The sequence below is a fragment of the Aethalodelphis obliquidens genome, unplaced genomic scaffold (genome assembly GCF_003676395.1).
Source record: "Aethalodelphis obliquidens isolate GAN/ISIS:26980383/991018 unplaced genomic scaffold, ASM367639v1 scaffold13, whole genome shotgun sequence".
Lineage (NCBI taxonomy): Eukaryota > Metazoa > Chordata > Mammalia > Artiodactyla > Delphinidae > Aethalodelphis > Aethalodelphis obliquidens.
Window position 1 is genome coordinate 2,780,136 of NW_020837957.1, and position 16,012 is coordinate 2,796,147.

Genomic DNA, 16,012 nt, shown 5'->3' on the forward strand with positions numbered 1-16,012 from the left:
TGATGTTGACTCTTCTTACTTCAGTCAACTAAGACTTGGACTCTCTGGACATTTGCCCCAATTTTATGCTGAATTCTACTTTACTTAAGACCCTTCTTGAATATGCATGTACCCTTAGCTTAAAACTTTCCCAGTTTGGCTGTTTGGGGAGACACTGCTCTGGGAAAGATCTCTGGTGTTCTTCTTACTTGCTGTAAGTAATAATAAATCCTTCCTTCTCCCAATCTTTGGCTTGGTTGTGTCTGTTGACTCGACACCCACCAAGAGGCAAACCCAGTTTTCGCGTAACAACTATGTTCAAGGAACCTACGGTCTATATTTATTTATTTATTTAACATCTTTATTGGAGTATAATTGCTTTACAATGGTGTGTTAGTTTCTGCTCTATAACAAAGTGAATCAGTTATACATATACATATGTTCCCATATCTCTTCCCTCTTGCGTCTCCCTCCCTCCCACCCTCCCTATCCCACCCCTCCAGGCGGTCACAAAGCACTGAGCTGATATCCCTGTGCCTATGGTCTATATTAAATACAACAGAAGTATGCCTGAAATGATGATAGAAAGACAGTGATGGAGAATGATAGTGTGAAGAATGGGGATGGGGTGGGGGTGTGAGGGTTAATGTTTGAAGTGAGAGCAGCATAATATCTGTGAACTATGGTTGAAGTGGTCACATCATTTAAAAAAATCCTGGTGAGGTTATATTAAATTACATTTCAAGGGTACACTTTGAAGTATGTGAAAGCATCCCTGATGAAGCAAGAGATAATTTGATGTGGAGCTAGAGCTGATTCTAGGTGGTACATGGATCTGGCTTTAGATAATAATAAACTAAATGTTAAGAAAGTATTTCCTTTCTAATCCTATTTTTAAAATATATTTTAAAATATTTATATATTTATTTGTCTGTGCCGGGTCTTAGTTGCAGCACGTGGCATCTTCATTGCCACGTGCGGGATCTTCAGTTGTGGCATGTGGGATATTGCAGCACGTGGGATCTAGTTCCCTGACCAGGGATCGAACCTGGGCCCCCTGCATTGGGAGCGTGGAGACTTAGCCACTGGACCACCAGGGAAGTCCCCCTTTCTATTTTGAGCTGTGTGTTTATAGACAAACAGAAAGTCTCATTTACATGCTGCATGTCTTTATTTTTGTTTTTTGTTTTGGCTAACACTTGGTAAACAACACACTTACTTTTTTTTTTTTAAACAAAGGTTAAGCTCAGAAACTCAAGAGGTAGATTTCATCTGGAATTTGGTAACTTTATTTTATTTTTCTTGCATTTATTTTAGTGTATCCTTTTATTTATGGTTAGTGAGTTATATACAGCTTCTTTTCCAAATAAATTATTTAAACAAATTGAGTCGATATAAAGAAACATGATAAGCAGATTAGAACCAAGGTGGCACAAGGTTATGGCAAAATTGTGAAAGTAGTATGGAAGTGACGGAAGTTTAGTAAATAAGAGCACTATGCCTGGAATGAGAAAATCTGGGTTTGAGTCCCTGCAATACCACCAACGAGCTCTGTGACCTTGGGAAGTTCACCTAATCTCTCAGAACCTTAGTATTCTCATCTGTAAAATAGGAAGAAGAATCTCTACATGAACTTCTTTGCAAGCTTGTGAGAATCTGATGAAGGAAGGTGTAAAGTGTGAACAAATGTTGACTTTATATTATGTGAAGCGGCAGAGAGGCAACATGGCTTGATGGTGAGTGTGTCAGGATGGGGAGGGAGATTTGCCAACATTTACAGAGTACTTACTATGGGCAAAATGCTGTAGGTTTTTGAAAGTAGAAAAATGAATTCAATTTGGCCTTAGCCCTCAGAGTTTACTGTTTGTCTATGGACTAACACATAGATGTGTATTATTCTGTAGACTGTGATACATATTATAAATGGGTTTAAAACCCTAGGCAAAGGAAATAGGAAGAAGCTGATTACATGAGCGTTTGTGATAAGAATAGCTACCATTATGGCCCTTCCAAGGGCTAGGGAGTCTGTTAGGTACTTTGTCATACTAGCTCATAACTCAGGAACTGAGATCAGAGAGGCTAAATAATTGTTCCATGGTTAATCATGGTGATGTTCATGAATAAATATTTATTATGTGCCCAGTCCTGTGCTAAATTCTCTTATACATTACTTCATTTAAGCCTTATCACAAGCCTGTGAGATAAGTCCTATCTCCCTTTTACAGATAAGCAAACTAAGACTCACAGAGATCAAGAGGCTTGCAGTTAGTGAATGGTGCCCTTGCAGTTTAATCCTGGGGTGTCGTTTGATTGCAAAACCCATTTCTTCCAATTCTTCGGCTTCCAATCAGTGGCTGAGTTGTGGGACTGAGGATGGCTGTGCACAAGGAAGGTCCATTCGGGGCTCTTGAAATGTTAGGTTCTAATCTCAGCTGGGCTTCTCTAAGTTTACTATGTCACAACTCCTCTTTTGTTTCATAATATATGTTCCTAAACTCTTAAAGGACCAAGTCCTAGGACCATGTGAGTGGCTAATATGGCTGCATGACACCAGAAGGTGATATTGGTGAAGATATTTCAAAACCAGGCAGAACTGGGTGAGAGGGCAAGGTAGGCTATCTACATCTAGTTTGCGGGGGCTAGAGGCTCTCTTTCCTGTGGGAACTTACAGAATCAATTCTTGGTAAATGCAAGGGGACCTTGTGCTGAATCCAATCTCCTCAATTTAGAAAGAGAAGTTAACGGCCAAAGGTCCCACAGCAGGCAGAGGAATGAGACCGCACAGCTCCCCTGTCTCAATGCTCATTTCCCAAGAGCAGTGGTTTTCAGTGTGCTTTCCAGATCAGCAGCCCTAGCACTACCTGGGAACTTGTTAGAAATGCCCACCTCAGAGCCACAGAGTCAGAGACGGTGGAGGTGGAGCTCAGCACTCTGTTTTAACAAGCCTTCCGAGTCATTCTGATGCATGCTCAGGTTTGAGAATGACTGCAAAGTATCTGCTATATACTATACATCACATGGCAGGAAGAACAGTGGAGATTTGTCATCACGTCCAAACCCCCAGAAATTCTTCTCCCTCTTTGTTCCCAGGAGGACTGAAGGGGCTCAGTGTAACAACCCCCCGAGATCCACAGAACACTGAGATATTTTAGACAGGGGGATGAACCTATGGAACAAACACTGGCCTGGGGTTGGCAGCCTGGGTGTGCTCCCAGGTAGCCAGAGACAGGTGCTGTCTGGCCATCAGTGTGTGGAGGAGAAGGGCTGGGACCTGCGATACCATCAGGCTTCCCCACCCCCAGTCCAACACAGACAGAGCAGCCAGGAGTCTAGAGAAGGCACTTCTCCACACTGTCCCTCCGAGTCTGTGAGCCACGAGTTGGGCACACTCAGAACACTGCAGTGGATTTCCCAAAGGCGGGAGGCTGGAGGACTGTGGAAGGAGGGCAGAGGACCAGAGCCGGTGGGATGCAAAGGTGTATGGAAGGCACCTGTGTGCCCCTGCTGACGATTTTTTGCTTTATGTTGAAGGGACGATAATATCTGAGGTGGGGAAATAATAGAAATTGATTTGCACTTTAGCAGTATCTCTGGCAGCTGCATTACGGATGGATTGGCGGAAGCCGGAGACTTGTGGGCAGGCGGTTATCACACTAAATCCGAGTGGGAAATGAAAGCTGTGTGTGGTGTGGGAACAGATTTCAGAGAATATGGATTGGGATATTTGGTTATGCCTGGGAGGCGAGGGAGGAGATAGCACCCACCGGGACTTAGTGAGTTGTAAACGTAGTGCCAAAGTCCTGGCTGCTGAAGTCCTGGAACCAGTCGGCTACAAGATCCTGAGGGCTGGATGATCTCCCCCGTTCCCGCCCCACCTTTTCCTCCTAACCCAAGGAACCTGGGCTTTGGAGTCCGGCAGATGAGAGTTCAAAATTCCCGCTGGGGCTTCCCTGGTGGCGCAGTGGTTGAGAGTTCGCCTGCCGATGCAGGGGACACGGGTTCGTGCCCTGGTCCGGGAGGATCCCACATGCCGCGGAGCGTCTAGGCCCGTGAGCCATGGCCGCTGAGCCTGCGCGACCGGAGCCTGTGCTCCGCAACGGTAGAGGCCGTAACAGTGAGAGGCCCGCGTACCGCAAAAAAAAAAAAAAAAAAAAAATTCCCGCTGGAATGTAACTTCCACCGGGGCAGGATTCTATCTCTGGTTCGCAGCTATATGCTGAGGGACTAAAACAGTGCCTGGCACATAGTAGGGGCTCAAAAAACATTTGCTGAATGAATGAATCAATGAATGAATAGCCATGCTCCAAGCCTACTCTCCTCCCTTGTGCATACCCTACTTGGAACGGTTGTTGCTGAAGGAAATCAACTAGCCTCGAACTTGACGCACAGTAGGCGCTCAACATGTTGTGTTTTTCCTTCCTCTCCACAGGAGACCGGGTCCCCAGGCGACCGCAAAAGGGGGTTTTTGTTCCTTGCCTCTTCTCCACCTCCCTTCGCCCCCGCGGGCCCCACGGGGTCTTGGGGAGCAAGTGGGCCGGGGAGGCGGGTGGGAGCGGAGCTAAGAGGCGGGGAGAGGCGCGGGCGGACTGACAGGCGGCTAGCGCGGAGCCGTTCTCCCCGCTTACGTAAGGCGCGAGTCCCGCGCGGCCGGCCGGGGCTCCGAATGGGGGCGGGCGGAGGCGGCACCGCCCAGCGGGATCCGGGCTGGAAGCCTTGCGGAGCGCCGCGTCCCGGCGGAGGTGTGTGTTTATTTGACTGCTCCGGGTGGAGAGGCGCCGAACTCCGGCTCCTTACAGCGGAGAGCGCATCCGTCAGCCCTCGGCGGAGGTGGGCGCTGGGCCGTCCGCGCGGGCGGCAGCCGCTGCGACTCCCCGGGAGGTGACAGCCGCCGGGAGGGGCCGAGGCGCGGACCAAACGCTGCCCACGTGCGGGGACCCGGGTTGCGGCTCAGCCCCCAGTTCTCCCGGGGCGTGGGCGACTGGAGGCGCGCCTAGAGTCACCGCCTAGCCCGGCCCCCCCACTCGGGGGAGGCTGGCGTGGGGATGCCCTACTCCCTCCTCGGACGGGGCGTGGGGCGCGAGGTTTAGGAAGGGATCGAGGTGGGGCGGTCCGGGTGGACCTCCGAGCTCCCGACGGCTGCCCCCGCCAGGGGCGGGCGCTCGGGCGTTCGCTAGAATCGCAGCGTGGGGCGAGGAGGGCGGGGAGGTGTAGCGTGGCGCTTACTCCGCCTTCTAGCCGCCCCGGCGCGGGGCGGAGGCGAGGGGTTGTCTCAAAAGTCTCTCCTTCCCCTGCAGGGGCGGCGGCAAGTCCCCGCGCGAGCTCAGGGTGTCAGAGGCTGAGGCAGAAGAAGCAAAGTTCCCAGGGCTTCTTCGAGGCCGCTGTCCGGGTTGCCAGTTCGGCTTCCCCCTCCTCGCCAAGGCAATGGCTTCCAAACTCCTGCGCGCGGTCATCCTTGGGCCGCCCGGCTCGGGCAAGGGCACCGTGTGTCAGAGGATCGCCGAGAACTTTGGCCTCCAGCATCTCTCCAGCGGCCACTTCTTGCGGGAGAACATCAAGGCCAACACGGGTGAGGACGTGCGGAGGCGAGGGGCGGGGTGAGCCGACGCGGGATCGGGTGAGGCTGGGAGGCAAAGGCAAAGGGCCGGCGAGGGGCCGGGTCTCTTCGGTCCCCGGGCGCCCTTCCCCCGCCCGCGTGTGGTAGTGCAGGCTCCTACGTGCCGGGGCGCATGCAGCCGGTGGCCCGCTGCCGTGCGGCTTAACCGCGCCAGGGAGGAGGCCGAGGCTAGTTGGGTGGAGGGTGGGAGGTGCACGCGGCCCCTCTCTCCGCGCGGGCTGCTTTTGCCGTGGCGAGAAGCCGGTTACCACCCAGCTGAGGAGCGAGATCCAGGCATCTGAAAGCCCCGAGCTTCCCTCTCGCCCAGCTTCCTTAAGGCCAAGCCATCCCCGTCCCTCGGCCGCCTCCTACCCCGTCTACTGCGTCCCTGGTGACCCAAAGCGTCCCCTCCTCTCGCCCGAGCCCCCCGGGCCGAGCGCCGCCCACCTGTGGGAGTCGGGCGGGGCCGCGCGCTGGGGAACCTGTGGCGCCGCGGGGCTCGCAGCCGCGCGCTGCTCCAGACCCTCCGCTCCGCCTGGGACCTCTGGGCAGAGCCCTGGGTGGCTTTGAAAGGCCTGTCTGTTCCCTGCCGCCTTCTAAGGTAAACTCTCACCACTCACTCCCCCCTCCTCTTCAAGCCGGGGCCTGGCCGTTAGGAGACAAGGAGACTCGTTCTGATAAATTACATTTTGAATCCAGCTTCCCTGGAAATGGCTTCTTGAGAATGCCTCCTTTGGCTTGCGTGGTGAATTGGGGGCTATAGATCTCCTGCTCGCTTAGCCTTTCAGTACGGCCCTTCTCCCCTCTCCTCCCACCCCACGTTCACCCCAGTTCATAATGAATTGGCGTTCAAAGGCGAGAGGGAGCTGTGGTGCTCCTGCGAGGTATATATACATGGCCCTTCTGGGATGCAGATGCTCACGATTAGCAACTCCTTTATGAAAACTTGTTATTGCAGACGGGGTGCTTCACTGTGGCTTCTGTTCTCATCAGTGTCCTAGGTGGTTATGGCCTATTATGGGCTAATTATCCAGGGATCTTCATTACAGAAGCACAGATTAGTTTGGTGAGGTAGGTGGAGGACGGTGCTGGAAAACAGAAAGCCTGAAAGCGGGGAATTAAGATGTATCTCAAAGGCGGAGTTTTATTCATTATCTCTTAAGCAGGCTGTAAAAAAGCAAGCTTTTATTTTGATCTTCAAGAATCCTGTCACCCACCCTCAACATACACAAGTCCGAGTTCTGTGTACCAGATTGCACCTGGAATTTTCTCTTGTGGGTATTGTTACCACGATTGGGTCTATTTTAATTTTAATACCACATTCAAATGCATTTTATTCCTTCCGTGTTTGGAATGCAGTTTGGGCAGGGGTGAGAACTCTGTGAGAGGGAAGGCTGGCTCTCTACCCAAGGGTTTTGTGGTCAGGTGGGGCTTCTCGTGGTAGGCATAATAAGGGGAGGAAACTGCTGGGTGGGAGCCCATTTTTCTGCATTCTCTATAGCAACTGACTTGGTAACTTGTTTCTTCTGGCATGAAGGGCTTCACACCATCCATCCTGGTTCTGGATTAGTGGCTCTTTCCATTTTTAAAGAGAATATGATGGGAAGTAGTTGATTTCTGCACTTTTTTGGGGTTTTGAAAACTTTCCACTTGCTGTTTTCCTTTATTTTGTTCATTTTAACTTTCCTTTGTTCTGAATTTTAGTTTCCATTCTCTTTCAAATGCTTTCACTTCCCTCCCAGTGTTTCTCCCTGGAGTAAGAAGTGACTCTGCAATGTTTAAATTATCTTTTTCTGTTGGGAATCAAGTAGTTTATGCATGAACAATTAAAAAGCTTTATCCGGGAAAGAAGAAGAGGAGGAATAAAGGACAGTGATTCGTTTTGAAAGTGGCCTGTTTCTAGTGGACTTGAAGGGTGTTCTCAGATTATTTTTTCTCTCTCAGAAGGTCTAAGAGTCTTACCGGCTCATTGCCTGGTAAATAAGAAAACATTCCACAGCATTTATTTTTTCTGTTAGCTGCTGTTTGCTTTTCCCTAATTTCCTGGTAGAGAAGCACAAGGATCCCTCTGTAGGTACCCCTTTATAGCTGAAGGTTTGAAGGAGATGATGAAGCACAGCAAAACCCCAGGAAATAAAACCTTGGTAGGAATTTAAGTTGGAAAGTAGCTCATGCCATCTGCTGCAGCCTGGATTGGGGCATACTCCTGTCCACGAGGTTTTCCTGCAGCCACTCCCTGGTGGCTTCTCCAGGGAAGGGCTGGCTACTCATTGCTTTTGGGCAGTCTTCCCTCACCTGCCCTGGCAGAATTCGTCTCTTTCCTCTGCACATAGCCTGTGGATTCTGTTGCTGCAGTCACACACACGTTATGATGCAGTGCAGCAAATGCCTTCTGATTTATCCAGTAGAGACTTACTGAGTACCTGCTATATATCAGTGTTCTAGGGGCTGGGGACTAGAGTGATATTTTTTCTACCTTTACCATGTTCCAGTTTCCACTGAGAGACTTAAAGGACAGGGATCTGACAAATTGCCTAATGCATAAAAGGAGTTCAACAAGTCTGATGAAGGCATGGGTCACGATTCTATCTACATTTTTCCCAGAAAGAATCAAACAGCCTCTAGCGATCAAGTCCATTTTGCTTAATTAGCTCTATGATTTATGGTAAAAGTTTGTATTTACTGTGGATCTGAGATTAGCCTCATGATAGATGTCACCCGTTGGCTTTGCCTAGTCTGCCTGGAGTAGTGCAGGCTGAGACTTATCAAATACCTTATTTGAAGACCCACCCCCAAGTCTTTGGCTTACATTTTCTTTAGCAAGTGAGTGAGTAAATAGATGGGAGAGTTCTCTTAGGCTGCCAGAAGCAGGGTCCTACAGTCTGTCATAAAGAATATTAGCTTTCCTTGGGGCTTCCCTGGTGGCGCAGTGGTTAAGAATCCACCTGCCAATGCAGGGGACGTGGGTTTGAGCCCTGGTCCAGGAAGATCCCTCATGCCGCGGAGCAGCTAAACCCGTGCAGCACAACTACTGAGCGCGCCTGCCACAGCTACTGAAGCCTGTGTGCCTAGAGCTGGTGTGCTCCTCAACAAGAGAAGCCACTGCAGTGAGAAGCCCGCGCACCGCAATGAAGAGTAGCCCCCGCTCACTGCAACTAGAGAAAGCCCTCACAGCAACGAAGACCCAAAGCAGCCAAAAATAAATACATTTATTAAAAAAAAAAGAATATTAGCTTTTCTCTATGTGTGTGGGCGTGTGTTGTTTGCAAACATACGCATGAGCCTGTGTGTGCGTGCGAGTGCATGCGCACACACAGGAACACACAGAGCTGGCACTCAGTAGTGAGTTCCATTAAAATTTATATTTAGTGGTACCTTCTTTTGTTGAGTGATGGGTGACTGAAACTTCCTTCTGAAGGGTGTGAGAATCCTGTTTTAAGGATTGTACTGGATCTACTATCTCAAGTGCAGGAAAATTGGAAAGTTTCCATTTGGAAGCATCCTGGACTTGAGAAAAGATGTTCAAGAACAAACCTGTTTCTGCTCTTAATATTAACTGCAGCTCTTGCTGAGGTTTGCAGATGGGACTGGCATTTCAAATTAGTCAATGGGCTGAGCCTCTCCTCTGAAAAGATGACCTAGTTCAGAGGGCTTAGGGGTTTTTTGTTTTTTGTTTTTTTATACTCATTAAGTATAAATGTGTGTCTTTTCTTATGTAAGAATGAAAACTTCTGAGAATTGGAGAAGTATTAAAGAGACTGATGTTCAACAATGTATCTAAAACAACTTTAAATAGTTCATCTTTTTGTAGATCATACAAAGTCTTGGCTTATTCTGCAATATCTGGAGTATGGTATATTCCTTTTTTTTTCTCCCCTAGCTTGGTGATACTTGGAATGTAGCCCAGGTCAAGGGTCTGACCAGCTTGGAGGCCTCTGTCCAGTCTACAGGTCCACTTCCACATCCCCCTACTTTTTCTGGTTTCTTTGTCTGAGGGTTTTCATGTGTACTTCGGGAGAACTATTTGACTTGAATAAGGTGGCCCATGACAGTAAGACTGACTTTGTCACATTCACAGCTGAATCTGAGCATCCTTCCGGTGTGGTCATTTTTTAAAGTAGCTTTTTCTGATCAAAGTCACGCCTTGTAGAAAATTTGGAAAATGTGAAGCTGTGGAAGAAACTGAAAAGGCAAGTGAAAATTACCCACAATTCCACCCCAACACTTGGAAATTCCAACAGAAGTTATTTTACTTTTTTTCTTTTCTGTGTATTTGCCCCACTACCCCCAACAAACTTGGTGTCCTATTAGTTGATAACCGTTCCCCCTCCCACTTAGATATGTATTGTAAGCATTTTCCTGTGTTCTTAACGCTTCAAAAACATTTAAAATTTCTGTATTATAGTCCGTTCAGCAGATATTTTTTTGAGTATCTTTTGAGTACTCAGATATCCCTTTGTTCTTTTTTTTCTTCTTTTTTTGTCTGTGTCGGGTCTTCGTTGCTGCATGCAGGCTTTCTTCTAGTTGCAGCGAGCAGGGGCTACTCTTCATTGCAGTGTGCGGGCTTCTCATTGTCGTGGCTTCTCTTATTGCAGATCACGGGCTCTAGGCATGCGGGCTTCAGTAGTTGTGGCTCGTAGGCTCAGAAGTTGTGGCTCATGGGCTCTAGAGCACAGGCTCAGAAGTTGTGGCTCACGGGCTTAGTTGCTCTGTGACATGTGGGATCTTCCCAGACCAGGGCTCGAACCTGTGTTCCCTGCATCGGCAGGTGGAGTCTTAACCCCTGCGCCACCAGGGAAGTCCCTCCCTTTGTTCTTAGAGGTGAGAGTCCACAGCAAGGTGAGGGGATGCGGACATTGAGGAGACAGGAGATAGCACATATGGAATAAGCAGCATAGTATTTGATAAAGGTGCCTATTATGAAGGAAATGAAAGGGTGATGAGTTAGTGATGAGGCTAAGGTGATTATCCTAAGTTGTGTGATTAGGGAGTGCCTCTCTGGGAGGTGAGTAACCGCAGGGATGAACATATAATGATCCAGGAGTGGAGTGTTCCAGGGAGAAGGGACAGCAAGTTTGAAGGCCCTAAGGTGAGACTAGCACAGCTTGTTTGAGGAACAGAGAGACAGGGAATATGATTGGTGCCTGGTGAGCAAGGGGGGTGTGGAAGGAAGTCATGTGGAGCCTTGAGGGTCCTGGGAAAGATTGGACTTTAAAGGCACTGGAAAGCTATTGAAGGGTTTTATAGGACAGCAGCACGAGTGGATTGACCTTCTAAAAGTTGACTTGGGGTTCTGTGTGAGGTGACAAGAGTGGTACCAGGTGGATGAAGAGAGTGGACCGTGGCTTGGACTGGGCGGTGGCGGTGAGAAATGAAGGGCTTTAGGGTGTGTATGAAGGCAGGGCTGACTGGAAGGCATGAGTTGGCTCTGAGGGGTGATGGAGACAAAACAGTGCACAGTGAGTCCTAGGATTTTGGCCTGAGCCTCTGTGTCAGATGTACCTTAGGGTTGAACTAGAGTCTGTCTAACCAGTGTGTTATGGAACACTTGGGTTATTTGCTGTTTCGTAATGCTCTTATGAACATCATTGTATGTAAACCATTGAGCAGATATCCTCTCCTTGGGATAGGTTACTGGGAATAAAATGACTGGATCAGAATAGTTTTTTAAAAAATATATTTTATTTGTTTAGTTTCACTGGGTCCTAGGTGTGGCAATTGCGGCTCGCAGGCTCCTTAGTTGCAGCTCGCCAGCCCCTTTGTTGTAGCTCGCCAGCCCCTTAGTTGTGGCATGCAAATTTTTAGTTGTGGCATGCATGTGGGATCTAGCTCCCTGACCAGGGATTGAACCCAGGCTCCTGCATTGGGAGTGTAGAGTCTTAACCACTGTGCCACCAGGGAAGTCCCCAGAATAGTTTTTAAACCATAGGGTAATGAGAGGTTTGGTACAATATTGCTTCTGTTTTATGTTTTGGTTTTTTGGCCCCAGGCATGTGGGAACTTAGCTCCCTGACCAGGGATCAAACCTGCACCCCCTGCATTGGAAGGTGAAATCTTAACTACTGGACTGCCAGGGAAGTCCTGCAAGAGTTTTAAACTTAGCTTACAAACATCCAGACAAGGTTTTGGTGTAAAGGTATCTAATAGGTGCTACTACTATATTCATGTAATTTTTGGCTTACTAAATATTTTATTTAAGTACAGACATAGATACACATACATTTGTACCTATGGTTTTTTTTTTTTTTTCCAGCCATGCCGCATGGCTTGTGGCATCTTAGTTCCCCAACCAGGGATTGAACCCCGGGCTCTCAGCAGTGAAAGCGTGGAGCCCTAACCACCGTACCACCGGGGAATTCTCTGTACCTACGTATTTAAACTCTTTCCTTGTTTTTCTGATTATAGAAATAGTTTGTATTAAGTTATCAAAGGTTTAGAAATCCAAGAAAGATAAGGAAGCAATAAACTTGTAATCACACTAACTGGGAGGAAAAAATACTGTTAATGCTTTTTATATGCAGTATATCTTCCAGACTGTTTTTCAAGAATATATTATGTATTACTATTTTAAAAATTGCTTGTTTTATTTCACAATGTATCATTTAATATTTTACAGTGTCATTGAAGTCTGTTCTTTAATGTGAGTTTAATGCTTTGTACTATTTCAATATAATTTTTATTCCACTCTTGATTTTTTGGAAAGGTAATACATGCAGATGGTAAAATTTTCAAATACACTCGGAGTGGAGTGGAAGATCTCTCTCCCAACCTGCCCTCTGGTTCCCCAGTTACTGTCCTCAAGGATACCTACTTTTTTACTTTTCTTGGATGTTCATCCAAAGAATTTGTGTATACATGTATCTCATGTATGTATAGTGGTGCCTCTTTTAAAAAAAATGTACACATATATACTTTGTTTTGCCTTCTTTTTTTTAAAACTTTGAAGTATAGCTTCGACATTGGTTTCTACTAGCACTTATCAACCTACCACATTCTTTAAAAAAAAAAGGCTGGATGCATACTCTTATTGTACAACTGTACCATTGTTTCTTTAACCAACCATTCTCAGGTGTTTTGGTCTTTGGACCTTTTAACATATAAAAATCACTGAGAACCCCAAAGAGCCTTTTTTTGTTGTTGGGGGTAGGAGTTTATTAATTTATTTATTTTTGCTGTGTTGGGTCTTCGTTTCTGTCCGAGGGCTTTCTCCAGTTGTGGCAAGCGGGGGCCGCACTTTATCATGGTGCGCGGGCTTCTCACTGTCGTGGCCTCTCTTGTGGAGCACAGGCTCCAGACGCGCAGGCTCAGTAGTTGTGGCTCACGGGCCTAGTTGCTCCGCGGCATGTGGGATCCTCCCAGACCAGGGCTCGAACCCGTGTCCCCTGCATTAGCAGGCAGATTCTCAACCACTGCGCCACCAGGGAAGTCCCTAAAGAGCCTTTTTTTATACAGGTTCTCCCTGTAGATACTAACTGTATTAGAAATTAAAACTGAGAAAATTTAAAAATATTTACTAATTCATTAAAGCTAACAATAATAAACCCATTACATGTTAACATATGTCTATAAAAACATAACTATTTTCCAGAACATACGCAATGAGAAAGAGTAGTTTTGTTACGAGTATTTGCAAATCTCTTAAGTTTGGCTTAATAGAAGAATGCTGGATTCTCACATCTGGTTCTTCACTCAGGCGGTGTGCTATTTTGTTTTGGTTAAAGTATTGGAAGACTATGTGTCTTCACCCAGATATGTCGTAAAAGGGGGAACTCACAGACTCCTGGAAGGGTCTCATGGACCCTCAGGGATCCTTGGACCATACTTTGAGAATGGCTGGTTTAACCAGTCCCCTGTTGATGGGAGGGTAGGTTATTTATAGTCTTGCAGTATACAAAGCATGCTGGGCTGAATGTCCTGTAAATATGTCTTCCAACAAATGTGTGAGTGCCAAGCAGTGTTGGCTTATGGGACAGAAAGAGGTGAGACAAGGTCTATTCCCTGAAGGAGCTGCTAAGTTTATTGGGAGAGGCAGTCAGGCAAACAAGTATGAAGTCGTGAAAGGGAGCAAGATGAGCGTTTGTAGGTCCTGGGGACATAGGGAAGAGGCAGCCTACCTGGCATTTAGGAGGGGGTAGGGTTTGGGAAGGCTTTTTAGAGCTGGAGGAGACTCCTGAGCTGAGTTTTGACAAATGAACCCATCTGCAAGGTGAGGAAAGGTGGTTGTTGCCACACGGAATCGGAACTCCCCCTCTAGAGCTTGTTTGTAGTTCACAGGGATCTTTTGTGTGCTTTTGTGGCTTGATCACACCTTGTATAATATCGTTTCAGACCTCATTCATCTCTTAGCTGTACGTACCATCAAAGGAAAGGGTTATTATTATACCTGCTCCAGATCACCTTTTCCAGTTTCCATTACTTGTGCTTACCTTTAAGATACATACACAGAGCTTCCCTGGTGGCGCAGTGGTTGAGAGTCCGCCTGCCGATGCAGGGCACACGGGTTCGTGCCCTGGTCCGGGAAGATCCCACATGCCGCGGAGCGGCTGCGCCTGTGAGCCATGGCCGCTGAGCCTGCGCGTCCGGAGCCTGTGCTCTGCAATGGGAGAGGCCACAACGGTGAGAGGCCCGCGTACCGCAAAAAAAAAAAAAAAAAGATACATACACATATGGTACCAGGAAACCTTTAATCTTCTGCCTCAGGCTTCTTGGAACTCACTTGATGGCAACTGATCATGAAACTAGTAAACTGGGTACTAGACTATTAGCTATAAATCCACCCATTGGGAAGGATATAGAGTTGCCTCTTAAATTGTTGAATGGTATGTAACAAGTAAATTGCCAAGTAAATGGTTACATGGTATTATGCTAGTCTGCTCAGTAGCACTCTGTGTGGTCCATGTTGTGAGAAGATTTAAGACTCAGAAATTGTTTTTCTTGTAAAGTTTTAGACAGTATGCTTTCACAATGGATCAGATAATATCAACTACATATTGTCTTTTATCAAACTAGATAGATACACATTTTTATTCAAATATTTTTAAAGCAGGTAGTAGAGGCTTTGGATTACTCTGCCTTTTTCCCTCCACCACTTGATATTTAGTTCAGGTTGGCCTTTAAGACATAGTACAAAAGGTCTCATTTGTAGAGCTTCCTACAGTCCAGTTAGATGGCTGATGTTATATTTTAACAGTCTCACTCCAAGTTCCAAGAGTTCTTGTACTGGTTAAACGACAGGTCCAGCAGCAAGCATCCCTTCCTTAGCCAGAAAGACTGATGGTATTGAAATAATGCAAAGTCAGTCCTGCTCATCAAATTCCCAAGAAGCTAGAAATCAACTATTTTCTGTACTAAAGCACTTTTTTGTATCACAGCAACCTGTGACCCTGGCACTTTGTAATTCTTGTGACTGTAATTCTTGTGACTTGATCGTTGTAACTAATGTTTGCAGTGGGTCAAGCATGCGCTAGGCCCTGCAGGGGCTAATGTACGCACATTCTCTAGTTTACACACACATCTACAGGGCAGTTGGAATACATCATTTTACAAATAAAGAAATGACCTCAGAGAGGTTGAGTTACTTACCTTAGGTTAAACAGTTAGTTAAATAGAGAAGCTAGCATTCAAACTTGGGACCACATGGCTGGGATTAAACTTCCCATTATGTCGTGCTGCTATGCAGGTACTCCAGTAACTACCGAAACTCCACGTCATGTCTTAGAAATGTCACACTGGGACAGGAATGGCAGGGAACCTTTGCAGCTTAGTTCTCCACAAGTCCACTGAGATTCGGCTTTAAGGGTGACCTAGAGATATGTGGTTTGTTCTTATCATTCTGTCCTTAAAACATTAAAAAAAAAAACTAAAAAAGGACCCACTTCCTCCTTTCTCCTAAATAAAGGGCCAGAAAAGGTCTGAAATAGAAACCATGTGTAATTGTGAGGAGGCAGAAATTGCTTCTCATCAAAATGGTAAGATTTCTGGAATAGTACCTGCACTTGTTTTTTTATTAGTTGTTTGACAGATGTTTCTATGCCTGCGTTAGGTGGGGGGAGGCATGCACAAGTGCCCTTGAAGCATTTATGGTTTAAGATTCAAGTTCTCGGTTCCACGTTATAGTCCTATGAGTCACGGTGGGGTGTATGTGGGTGAAGTGTTGGTCACGGACACGGTCGGGGAGGGTGTTATGCAGAGGTACCTTTCTCCCATAATGCCTTTCACACTTCCATTAATTTCTCAGTCTGTTTTCAGTCCCATCACTTCCATGAAGCTTTTCCACAGCTGTTGCAGCTACATGTCAGTTTCTAATCTGGAATTTCTCTCATCCCCATCTGTACCTCTAACATGGCATTTATTAATACCTCCCTGTGAGATGATCTATTTCATAACTTCAGTTACAATCTTTCACCATCTGAATAGTACGTTCATTAGCGTCAGTGCAGC

General features: G+C 46.9%; 1 protein-coding gene across 2 annotated transcripts in view; it reads left to right on the plus strand.

Annotated features, from left to right (window-relative positions):
• The first annotated feature begins 4,726 nt into the window (after positions 1-4,726).
• The window catches only part of AK4 (adenylate kinase 4), a 77,773-nt gene continuing 66,487 nt past the window's right edge, over positions 4,727-16,012 (plus strand). Inside the window, exons 1-2 of one of the 2 annotated variants that reach the window (XM_027113991.1) lie at positions 4,727-4,806; positions 5,274-5,545. In XM_027113991.1, the coding sequence (XP_026969792.1) occupies positions 5,401-5,545 (145 nt within the window). In that variant the 5' untranslated portion in view covers positions 4,727-4,806; positions 5,274-5,400. The remainder of the gene's footprint in view (positions 4,807-5,273; positions 5,546-16,012) is intronic. The other variant, XM_027113990.1, reaches the window with a different exon arrangement.